The 13,162-nt window shown below is 40.1% G+C and overlaps 1 protein-coding gene across 1 annotated transcript; it reads right to left on the minus strand.

The window, feature by feature from the left end:
• Window positions 1-307: 307 nt before the first annotated feature.
• LOC141589961 (uncharacterized) lies at window positions 308-2,392 on the minus strand. The gene is made up of 2 exons (XM_074410582.1): window positions 1,088-2,392; window positions 308-343 (listed from the first exon to the last, which is right to left on the minus strand). Exons 1-2 carry the CDS (start codon window positions 2,390-2,392, stop codon window positions 308-310), a joined length of 1,341 nt encoding a protein of 446 aa, XP_074266683.1.
• Window positions 2,393-13,162: the final 10,770 nt, after the last annotated feature.

The following is a 13,162-nucleotide window of genomic DNA, read 5'->3' on the forward strand; positions in this document are numbered from 1 at the left end:
AGAGTCCACTCAACTAAGCATGGAAGAAGGAGGAATTGAAGCTGAGAAGTATTCCCAGCCGGTAGGCCGGCAGCCGGTCAGCCGGCTGGGAACACCAAATGTATACAATTCAAGTCATGATTAGGCAAAGAGGATTCCCAGCCGGTGGCCCGGCAGCCGGGCACCCGGCTGGGAGAACAATGAGCTGTGAAAATCAAGGAAGTTACAGGAACTTCCCAGCCGGTCATAAGGCCGTCAGCCGGTTACCCGACTGGGAGTTCCCATAGAGCCCAGAAGTCAAGATTGAAGTCAACGTGCCCCCAGCCGGTCAGTGACCGGCAGCCAGTTGCCCGGCCAAGGACACCTGATGATATCAAAAAATCAATTCAACTTCAAGGAACTTCCCAGCCGGTCATAAGGCCGGCAGTCGGTTGACCGGCCGGGAGCGCATACCCGTGTTTCAAGCCCATTTACAAATCCTACCCTAATCTTGGTGCAAACTATATATACCCCCTCCCTTAACCATTTGTACACACACTCCCAGATCTAAATTAATTTCCCTTTCCAAGTTTGAACCTTGTTAATTACCTTGCTAATATTTCCTTAATTAGACAAGTTCTTCAATTATTACATCATACTTAGTAGTAGAAATTGGGTTGTAAGAAGATTGAAGGTTTCTCCTTCCTTATTGTTCAATCCAAATTCCTTTCTTGCTATTGAGTTGGTATTATTTCTCTTCCTAATTTCATTAGTTTACATTTGCTTTTCCATTAAGTTTTTTTTAATTGTTTATGTTAAAATTTCCATCCTTGTTGTTTGATTGTTGTTATTTTCACTCTTGTTCATCTTTCCTTTGTTCATCCTTGTTGTTTACACCCAAAGATTGAGTCTTTGATTTCTTTGTGTTAAATATTGAATCTTTGAGTTACTTGTGTTAAAAATTGTGTCTTTTAGTTTAATCATCTTCATTATTAGATTAAATTATCGTTCTTCATAATTATTGTTGGATTGTTGCATGTTTAGAAGTAGAATTCATCCTCCCATTATGTTTATGCTTAAAGACTCCATCTTTATTGTTTCTAGATTGTATTCGCATAAGACTAAGGACTTGTATCAACACAATTTCAGGACGAACAAGAGAGTGTTCCATCCTAACTCTATTCCGTTGTAGCCAAACAGCATAATACAAAGCTTGAATCAGAGCATTAGTAACTTTATTGCGAGTCTTAGACCATGGTTTGCTATGGATCCAATGAAGAATATTGGTCTGAGGCAGATTCATATGCATCTTAGTCTCCAGTCTTGTAAGTAGTAGCTGAGTGTACTGACAATGCTGGAACACATGTTGATGAGTTTCAGTAGCAGTCCCACAGAGGAGACACAGGGAATCAGGACTGATGCCAAAAGAAAAAAGTTTATCCTTTAACATTAAGGCTTCACGAACAATAAACCAATTGATGAACTGATGCTTGGGAAGGCACCAGGAATTCCAAATGTAGAAATGCCAAGGGACTTGAGGCTGTTTCTTCCTGATCCAATGGTAACCACTGGACATAGTATAGCCAGTGGGTTGAGCAAGCCACTGACCATTACTGTAACCTGTGCTATACTTCTCCTTCACCTTGCAGATGATCCCCCAATACCAGCTAGTATCAGATTTAGGAGTATATTGATCCCAAGGAGTCCCTTTTATGTATATGTTGTTAACCCATTTCACCCATAAGCTATCAGGTTTGGTGTAAATCCACCAAACAAGCTTTCCAATAGCAGCATGATTCCAGGATAAGCTATCTGTTATTCCTAAACCTCCTTCACTTTTAGGGGAACAAACTTTCTCCCAGCTCACTTTAGGGGTTCTAAGGTATTTAGATGACCCATCCCATAAATAGTTCCTACAAATTGAATCAATTTTCCTCAGAACACATTTAGGGATAATAAAAATAGCTGCCCAGTAGGAGTAAAGGGAAGTCAACACAGAATTCACTAAAATTAGCCTTCCCGCATAAGAAAGCTTTTTAGCACCAAAAGCTCTGATTCTGTGGATGACCTTCTCTATCAAGACAGTGTAATGTTTGACAGCAAGCTTTCCAGCTGAAATAGGGACACCAAGATATTTTAAGGGAATGCTTCCCTCAATGAAACCAGAAATTTTCAAGATATCTTCTCTAACAGATTGAGTCACCCCATTAAAGTAAATATTAGATTTCTGAGTATTCATGTGCAAACCAGTTGCTGCAGAAAAAGTGGCAAAACCTCTGAGAAGGATCATAATAGAGGTGATATCACCCTTAGAGAATAAAAGAAGATCATCAGCAAACATGAGATGATTAAGTTTCATAGGACTACAAAGAGGATGGTGTTTAAAATTCATGGTACTTGTGACATAAGAAAGAATTCTGCTGAGGTATTCCATGGTTATGGTGAACAAAAGTGGGGAAATAGGGTCTCCCTGCCTCAATTAGGGATGTCAATGGATCGGGTTCGGGTCGGGTGGAGCCTCATCCGTCATCCATCCGTCTTTTTAAAATCTCATCCAACCCGTCCGTCATCCGTGAAACCTATCATCCGTCATCCATCCATCCATCATCCATGGATGAAACGGGTGGATCGGGTGATAAATGGATGTTGTGTATTTATAGGTTTCAAGTTACAAAAAGTGATGATTTTTTATTCTATACAAAAAAAATGTTAGATAATTATTTTAGTTTAACTTTCTAATGGGCAGTTTCACAAAATATATATTTTGAGAGTAGAAAAATTTGAATATTTGAATATTTTGTATCTTAATAATGTATTATATGTTAAAAAAAATTAAGTAAAAAGTAATTAAATCGGGTGATGGATGGATGGCGGGTGAAATTTCTTCATCCAACCCATCCGTCGTCCGTCATCCGTTCCATCCGTCATCCATCCGTCATCCATTTAAGTCGGATTTTCATCCGTCTTCTAAAATCGGATGGATCAGTTTTTGATCGGGTGCGGGTGAAGTTGACATCCCTAGCCTCAATCCAGCAGCACCTTTAAAGTATCCAAATTTTTTGCCATGTAACACCAAAGAATAGGATGCTGTTATTACACAAACCATAACCAGATGGATGAACTTTGAAGGGAAATTCAATGCAGCTAACATTTGTTCAATAAAATCCCAATTAACTGAATCATATGCCTTTTTTAGGTCAACTTTCATTAGGCACCTAGAAGAGACAGATTTCCTGTTATATAGTCTCAAAATATCCTGGCAAATCAGAATATTTTCAATGATATTTCTGCCCTTAATAAATCCACCCTGTGTATCACTAATAATATCAGGTAGAATATTTGCCAGTCTGGTGCTCAAAATTTTAGAAATAGCTTTATATAATACATTGCAGCAAGCAATTGGACGGAATTGAGTAACATTATGAGGCATCTCAGATTTAGGAAGTAAGGTTATGAAAGTGTGGTTGACCTGCTGCAATAATTTTCTTGAGGTAAAGAAGTCAAGGATGGGAGAAGTGACTTCATCTCCCACAACTGCCCAAGCATCTTTATAAAAAGAGCTGGAAAAACCATCAGGGCCAGGTGCCTTGTGGTTGGGAATAGAGAATATGGCAGTCTTAACTTCAGCTTTTGTGACTGGGGCAAGCAGAATATCCCAATGGTCAGGTGTGCATAACTTCCCCTTCTGAACTACTGTAGAATTAACAGCTGTAGTAGCTTTAGGAGTAACCAGTAGATGTTTGTAGTAGGACAAAAAAGCATTCTGAATTTGTTCTCCACTGTCATGTATATTTCCATCAGTGTCTGCAATCCTGCAAATCTGAGCCTTGGCATACTTCCCTTTCATGATACTATGGAAATATTTAGTATTATTATCACCTTCATGGACCCATGTAGCCTTTGATTTTTGCAATAAGAAACTATCACAAGCTTTCTGCAAGTCTCTATAAATTTTTAAAGCCTCAATTTCCTGTAATATCAGTCCTTCATCAGTAGGAGATTGACTCAGTTGAGATTGAATAGAATCCAAAGTTTTCCAAGCATGGACAGTGCTATTCTCTATATCAGCAAACATTTTGCCATTAAGATCTTTTAGAGGCTTTTTCAAACTTTTAAGCTTCATAACCACTTTGAACATCTTTTGTCCAGACCAATGTTGATCCCAAATTTGTTGAATGCAGGGAATAAAGTCATCAACACTGCTCCACATTGTAAAATATTTAAAGCTTTTTGATGTGGCTAAAGTCGTATCACCAAACCAAAGTAAAACTATCTCAGGACTGACAAGAATACCTAGCAGTAAGACAGGTATCGAATCCACAGGGAGGCGGTAAAAGCTAAGTCTGTAAATATTTAAGTTGTCTAAAGGTAACCGATTTCTGGGGGGTTTGTTTTGTTTTGATCTAATCAACTAATTGCAAGTAATTAAAAAGAGGTTTAAACAATAATATTAAAGGTCTAGGATTTCCGGTTTACTAGGTCAATTATTTGGGGATTATTAATCAATTGCTAGGTCTATCAAGCTGTTTAAGGTCATAAGATCGGTCGACTCAATTATGCCCTTTAGATCGATTCTAACATGCGGTCGCTATAATTAGATACAATCTATTTGATTATCGCAGCCTATATTAATTCTAAACCGGTCGGCGAAAGGATTAATTCGCTACACTAATTAATAACTCAGGCCTTAAGTTAATTAACTAGAAGAAGAACAATAATCAAACAACAACTTATGCAATATCACTAGCAATTAATCAATTTCCCTTTTTAATTAACCTAGATCCCCTTCATCCTAGATGAGGAGATTAGCTACTCATAGTGATAATAATAACAACAATGATTAAGATTGAAAACATAATTAAAAGCATAAAACAATAATCAATTAACATAAAACAATGAACGATTAATTATTGAGGAAAGATTAATACCGTACAAGGAAAGATTAGGGTTCTAAGAAGAGTATCCAGCAGTATGAAGGTAAAATAAAACGTAGTCTCTAATAAAAACACGAGTTTCTAATTTATAACAAAAGATAACTGTTTTAGGAAAATCCGGAAATAACTCTGCCAGAGAGGTTCCTCGATCGAGCCAGAGGTGACTCGATCGAGGACAGTTTGCTCGATCGAGCCAGTGGTGACTCGATCGAGGAACCATCTTCACAGACGTCTTCCTCCTTTCTTTCTCTTCTAGCCTTCGCGCTTCCTTGTTCCTCGTGCCATGCTTCGTGTATTCTACTATGCCGTCTCCGCCATGCTAATCTTAGCTTGATCATACTCATAACGAGTCATTTCTGCATCAAAACACAAAATAGCGGCAGTATCGACAATTCATTGAAATAAGGCATATAAATGATATAATAGGCACGAAACGGTATGTAAAATGGTATAAAGGGAGCTATAAAAGTATATATAAAAGTGATACATCAAACTCCCCCAAACCAAACCTTTGCTTGTCCTCAAGCAAAGCAATTAGGCCAAACAAAGAACAGCAAACATATGGTGAATGAATAACTCAGAGCAAATGTCTAGGCACATACAAATCCCAGTTATCCACATCTATAACAAAGTAATGACCAAAATTGTGCCAATAAAACAAATTTAAAAGCACGGGTAATAGACTAACGCAGCTCTTACTCAAGATGTGACATGATACCGAGACTCAGCCAAATGCTTTTCAACCTTGCAAGACAATTTTGTTGGACTCTCGCGGTTTCACTCATGCACTCATAAGGGGTGAGATATTTGTAAGATAGAAAGAATAAAGACTCTCACTCAACTTATGAAATATGCATACAATCTAATGTGATAAGAGATTCTCGAACTAATACGCATTCACAAAACAGACCAAGTACATGTATCAAGGACAGAATGGTGGTAAAGTGGCATGGGTATAGAAGTGGCTTGTGCAAAAGCACGTATGGGTATGTGAGGCTCAGACGGTAGTCGCAGCGCTAGACTAATAGCCAAATCTAATAAGAAATAAAACAATCATCCAACTGGAGAAATTATCTCAACTTTGACAACATATGAGAGAATGTAAATGCTCTCCAAAAGTGCATTAGACTCCAGTAAATACCACACACGACCTCCTAACAAAACTCAATGAAGCACGCATTTTTTCTTCTTTTCTTTTCCTTTTCTTTTCTTTCTTTTCTTTTTTTTCTTTTTCTGAACTCTTTTTTTTTCGAAACTTTCTTTTTTTTTTTTTTCTTTTTCTGAACTCTTTTTTTTTTTTTTCTCGAAACTCTTTTTTTTTTCTTTTTTTTTCTTCTTTGCTTCATAATACTTCTTTTTTTCAACATAAGAGGTCACACAATTGCTACAAAAATATAGCTACTACCCACATGACAATAAAAGTCCCAACCCAACCAAAGTAGCTATAACAATAAGGACTCAAGCAAGCTGATTGTCCGAAAAAGGTAGGCAAATTCTGGAATGTAGCTAAGAAATAGGATATAAAATGGCTACATGGTTCAAACGGGCTAACAAAAACTGGGTGATGTTTGGCATATTTGAACAAAAAGAACCGCCTTTCCTCATGTACTTAATCATATGAACGCGCAAAAGCTAAGAAACTAATGTCACACTTATGCAGTTTGATATTACATATTCCACAAGGAGACCACACTCTTCAGCCTAAATAACAATGAGACCGGTTTATTGATGTTCCCGGCCTAGGAAGCTCTAAAGACCTAAGAAATTTAAGTGGTTTACCAACAAAATAAAGTCAAATCTACTCGGCATAAGGCATATTGTGACGGTCAAGACTTGAGTAAAGAGCTTTGTTCATCATAGCTATCAGGTCAAAACAATGTACATGGACAACTAAATGGGACTCAAATGCAAAGACAAAGCAAATTATCATCATTGCTACACAATTCACCAAGACTCGACTCAAAATCAATAAAAACATGTTTTTGTATTTTATAATTTTTCAATTTTTTCAATTTTTTTGAATTTTTGAATTTCTTTCACACCACAATAAATAAAAGCACACAACAGAAATAAACACACTCCCCCAAACCTAAATGTCACAGTGTCCTCATTGTGACGCCTACAGCATAGCAGTCACACAGAAATCCAGCAACCTATGGGACACTACTAACAAAGGGAAGAGGGGAAAAATAAGAAATGCAATAAAACAAAAACAAGAAAGATAATACCAGCTGTAATGCAGTAGCCTCCCCCAAACCAGCTGGAAAGAGAGGGATGTAGTGACCAGCTGTCACTACTGGGCTCGACCATCATCATCAAAATCATCAATCTCGGCATACAGGGACATCACTCGGGATCGAAGGCGGACTACGGCCTCGACCACGGCTGGCTCTCCTAACACGGCCTCTACCACGGCCGCCTCCTGGAATAGCAGCAGCGGAAGTAGAAGCACTAAACTGACCAAACGGTCCTCTCTGGGAGCAAGGAACACCAACATCCTCAAGAAAAACAGAAGTAGGCTGAGTGGGGCGGACTGGAGTGTAAAAGAGACGGCCCAAGGCACCATAGGCAGTACTAAACTGTCCGAACTCTATAGGAGTCACTCCATAGAGGTGGAAAACACGGCTGTCGTCACCAGGAGCGGTGTAATAGCTAGGTGTCACACTCCGATACTGTCCCCCCGAAGCAAGAGACATGGCCTCCATCTGTTCCCACATCCGCCGCTCTGTCAAGGTGGTGTTGATGCCCTCATGTAATCTCACCTCTCGTGCAATAACTGCATCAAAATGGTAGCCCAGAGTAGGATAGGCTGTAGAAGATGGAGGAGGAGCAGGCTGGAATGAGCCAGGCAGATGGGTGGTGGGCCGACGACGTCTCCGACGCTCGCCGGTAGTGGTAGTAGTACTAGACCCAGGAAAAGTGACCAGAAGGTCCTGAGGAATCAGATAAGTAACGGGCGGGGGTCGCTCCACAGCCGTACTCTCTTCAAGGGGGTCTACAGCAGGTAAACGGTCACAAGGTAGAAGCCTATAAGACTCGCCTTGGACCTTCCAGTAGTGTTCCTTCCCATTCTTGATGTCAATATAAGAGATGTCATAACGGAGGTGGTCATCATCAGCAAGTGGCTCATGGTCATCCATGGGCTCGTAGGGGTCATCACCCCTAAAATCACAAACAGCCCTAGCTATCTTGGCGACAAGAGCACCACAATCAAGGTCCCCATACCTCCCGATCATCCTGTCAAAAGCCGAGCACACAAGAGCAGGGGGAGAGAACTGAAATGTCTCCTCCCGATAAGGGTTCAGGTAACTAGCAAGGATCAAGACCTCAATAGTGGAGGTCTTGCTCTTGTCGTGCCGGCCATACAACAAATAGCTCAAATACCGTAAAAATAAACGAAGACAAACATGTTGGACGTCCAACAAAGACATAGCACTGACATCCGCATCCGCATCCGCATAACCGGTAAACAATGGGAAGTATCGAATAGCGGACAGCCCACCGACACTGTATAAATCTCCGTCGGTATGCTTATCTATTCCCAGAATTTCTGACAGACGGTCAAAGGTTAAGAACCGTTCTACGTTAAGCAATCGAAACTTGATAAGGTGGTCATTGGGAAAGTAAGTAAATGAGCTTAGAAACTCGAGGGTTAAAGCAGGGTAAGATAATTCATGGAGTAGAAAAAGACCCTGTAACCCTATCTCATTGAACATGCCATACATAATTTCATCAATCTTCAATGTTCGCAAAATTTTCCTATCCACGCATCGAGTGGCACTCATAGATTTGGTTAACAAATACTCGAACCTGTCCTTTTGTGCCTTGTCACGGAATTCAATGAAAGGGTAATCGTCCAAAGGAGACAAATCGTCCTCAGAAGACACCACTTCTTCGGGAATCACCTCGGGTTGCTGGACCGGGGCTCTCCTTTCTCGAGTCCTCTTATTTCCTTGCCTAGAAGTTGACATTGTCTGCAAGATAGACAAGTAGACAATCATATTTCAACCATATCACAAACAGTCCCGGTTTTTGGCAAAAATGGGTCCAAAAATCAATTTTTAAGACTTAAAATCACAATTAAATCATCCAAAAAGTTAGGGGAACATGAGTATGTATCAAATAAGGAAGATTCCAAGCATAAGAACACAATTTCTAACCAATTTAATGCATAATTTCTACCCGGATTTTGAAGAACCCTAATTCCCAAATTAGCAAATTAGACATGAATTTCAACAAACAAGGGGCTAGAAAGCAAGGAAATAACAATTGTATACTAGCAATGGAAGATTTAATACAATAAACTCAAGTTTTAAGCAAGAAATTTCAGATTTTTCCGAGACAAAATAGGACAATTCGGGACTTACCTTGGCAAATATGGCAATGAAATTGCGAAAATAAGCACAAGAGATTGATGCAAACACTTAATAAGCAAGTAAACACAAGTTGTAAGAGAGATTTGATGATGAATGATGATGAATGAAGAGAGAAAGAGCAATATAAGAGGAATAATGCAGGAAATTGTCGAAAATAGAAGAAGGGATTTGAAAGAAATAAGAGCAATTGAAGCATAAAACCGGTTTAAAGAAAAACGCGGAACCCGGTTTATTTAGGTGCCTCGATCGAGTCGCGCCTGGCTCGATCGAGGAACCAGTTTCCTGACTAGCCAACTTTCGTTTTAAGCTTTTTTAATTCCTGTATTGGTGCCTAGATCGAGTCACGGTTTGGCTCGATCGAGCACGAGGTTCCTCGATCGAGTCGCATCTGGCTCGATCGAGGAAGTTGATGTTGGCGTTTGCTTTCGTCATTTGTCACTCATAACTTCAAATTCCGTCAAATTCCTGCAAAATTTACTTGAAAGCATATCAAGTACCCTCTCCTCATCTCTCAAAGTTCAAGGAAAAACATAAAAGTAAAGGCAATAATTAAATGTAAATCCTAATTACAAATTAAATAAGTTACAAAATTCCGAGCTGCCTCTCGGTAGCGCTGGTTTTTGCGGTCCCGCACGACCGTAATTCTTCATCAGTGAGAAGAATCAATGGCAAAGAGGTCCACAACCTCTATTACCCCGACATACGCTCCTTCATGGTAGATCTTCAATCGTTGCCCATTCACTTTGAAGATTTCCCCTTTGTCAGTTTGCAGTGTAACTGACCCAAACTTGTTCACATCAGCTATAGTGAACGGTCCAGACCATCTACTCTTCAGCTTACCTGGAAACAAACGCAAACGAGAGTTAAATAAGAGAACTTTCTCACCAACATGAAACTCCCTTGGCAAAATATGCTTGTCATGCCACTTCTTCGTTCGCTCCTTATACACTCGAGCACTATCATAGGCATACAGTCGAAACTCATCAAGCTCATTCAACTGCATCAGTCGCTTCTCACCCGCCAGTGAGGGATCCATATTCAGCTCCTTTATGGCCCACATAGCCTTGTACTCGAGCTCCACAGGTAAATGGCAGGATTTGCCATAGACTAGACGGTACGGTGATGCTCCAATCGGGGTCTTGAATGCAGTACGGTAAGCCCACAAAGTGTCATCGAGCTTCCGACTCCAATCCTTTCTGTTCTTGCTCACTACCTTTTCCAAGATTTGTTTCAGTTCTCTGTTGGAAATCTCTACTTGTCCACTGGTTTGAGGATGATATGCCAATCCTCTGCGGTGTGTAACGCCATATTTCTTCATAAGAGAATTAAGATGACGCTCATTGAAATGCTTGCCTCCATCATTGATCACTGCGCGAGGCACTCCAAACCGTGGAAAGATAATCTTCTGAAATAGCTTAAAAACAGATTTACCATCACAAGTGGGGGTGGCAATTGCCTCCACCCATTTAGAAACATAATCTACAACTACTAAAATATACTGATTCCCATGAGAAGTAGGGAATGGCCCTTGGTAATCAATGCCCCAAACATCAAAAATCTCCACTTCGAAGATTCCAGTTTGAGGCATCTCATGCCTTTGCGAGATATTACCCGTCCTTTGACATGCATCACAAGAACGGACAAAAGTAGTAGCATCCTTCAAGATAGTAGGCCAATAAAAACCCGATTGCATTACCTTAGCAAATGTCCTAGAAGGACCATGATGACCTCCATAAGAAGAAGAGTGACAATGAGAAAGGAAGGCACGTACCTCACCCTCTGGAATACATCGTCTGTAGATACCGTCTGCGCACTCCCGGAATAGATATGGGTCGTCCCAGAAATATCGCTTCACGTCATGCAAAAACCTCTTCTTCTGCTGATAGGATAGATCAGGAGGAAGCATACCTCCCACCAAATAATTGGCATCATCTGCAAACCATGGAGTATTTGCAGCTACAGCTAACAGTTGGTCATCTAGAAAAGAGTCATCAATGGGCAAAATCTCTCTTCTTGCAAATCTCAGCCTAGACAAATGATCTGCAACAACATTTTCAACACCAGACTTATCACGGATTTCTAAATCAAATTCCTGTAACAGTAAAATCTATCTAATAAGTCTAGGTTTAGCCTCTTATTTTGTTAAAAGATATTTCAAAGCTGCATGGTCAGTATGAACAATAACTTTAGAACCAACAAGATAAGCTCTAAATTTGTCTAAAGAATAGACAACTGCAAGAAGCTCCTTCTCCGTAGTAGCATAGTTAATTTGTGCATCATCAAGAGTCTTGCTTGCATAGTAAATGGCATGTAACACCTTGTCCTTTCGCTGCCCCAAAACAGCTCCAACTGCATAATCACTGGCGTCGCACATAATCTCAAAAGGAAGGCTCCAATCCGGAGATCGGATAATGGGAGCTGAGATAAGAGCTTGTTTAATCCTATCAAAGGACTTAACACACTCGTCAGTAAACACAAAAGGTGTATCTTTATGGAGTAGCCGGGTTAGAGGTTGAGCAATTTTAGAAAAATCCTTAATAAAGCGGCGATAGAACCCTGCATGACCAAGAAAACTACGCACACTTTTGACATTAACCGGGTACGGGAGTTCCTCAATTACCTCAACCTTAGCTTTGTCCACTTGAATACCCTTACCTGACACCAAGTGACTGAGTACCACCCCTTCAGTAACCATGAAGTGGCACTTCTCCCAGTTGAGAACAAGGTTGCTCTTCTCACAGCGCTGCAAAACCTTAGTCAAGTTTCTCAAACAAATATCAAAATCAGTACCATATACACTGAAATCATCCATAAAGACTTCCATGATAGACTCTATGTAATCAGAAAATATGGCCATCATACAACGCTGAAAGGTAGCAGGAGCGTTACATAAACCAAAGGGCATCCTCCAATATGCAAATACACCATATGGACATGTGAAAGTGGTCTTTTCCTGATCGTCAGGATGTATGGGTATCTGAAAGAAACCGGAGTAGCCATCTAGGTAACAGAAATAACTATGACACGCTAATCTCTCTAACATTTGGTCAATGTAAGGAAGTGGGAAATGGTCCTTTTTAGTGGCCATGTTCAACTTCCTATAGTCAATGCACATCCTCCACCCTGTAACAAGTCTAGTAGCAATCAATTCATTCTTATCATTTTTTACTACTGTAGTACCTCCCTTCTTAGGTACAACTTGGAAAGGACTGACCCATTTAGAATCAGATATAGAGAAAATTATACCGACATCAAGTAATTTCTGTACCTCTTTTCTTACCACCTCCTGCATTGGAGGATTTAGTCATCTCTGACCCTGTGCACTAGGCCTGTGGCCTTCTTCCAGATGAATTCGGTGCATGCAAAAAATCAGGACTAATACCTTTCAGATCATCAATGCTATACCCAATTGCCTTTTTATGATTTCTCAAAACAGTCAACAAAGCAGATAGTTGACCTTCAGTTAGGCTAGCATTGATGATCACTGGGTTCATTTCACAGTCATCAAGAAACTCATACTTAAGATGAGAGGGAAGAGGTTTTAATTCAGGTTTCTTTACCTCAGTTACCTTAGATGTAGTACCCAAACTATATACCCTTTGATGTGGGCATTCCCCTCCAGTTATAAGCCTCTAAATCCGATGAACTTCTGGACTCCATGAACCCGTCTGATCAGCTGGATCCGAAACCAGGGCAATCTCCAGAGGATCCCTGTCTAAGCACATAGGAAGACACTCATCAATAGTAAAATCAACAACATCTATACTATGACAAGTCTCTTCTATCATGGGATGTTTTAATGCTTTTTCCAAGTTAAATATAATCGTATCATCCCCCACAGCTAAGGTCAATCTCCCTTGCCTAACATCTATAACCGCCCCCGCAGTATGTAAG

The sequence above is a fragment of the Silene latifolia genome, chromosome 1, assembly GCF_048544455.1.
Source record: "Silene latifolia isolate original U9 population chromosome 1, ASM4854445v1, whole genome shotgun sequence".
In the NCBI taxonomy this organism is placed as follows: Eukaryota; Viridiplantae; Streptophyta; class Magnoliopsida; order Caryophyllales; family Caryophyllaceae; genus Silene; species Silene latifolia.

Coding starts and splice junctions, on each gene's coding strand:
- LOC141589961 (XM_074410582.1), bottom strand. CDS start 2,392: ATGGAATACCTCAGCAGAATTCTTTCTTATGTCACAAGTACCATGAAT. Junction 344..1,087: donor CTGAAATTGTGTTGATACAA/GTCCTTAGTCTT, acceptor TGATATCATCAG/GTGTCCTTGGCCGGGCAACT.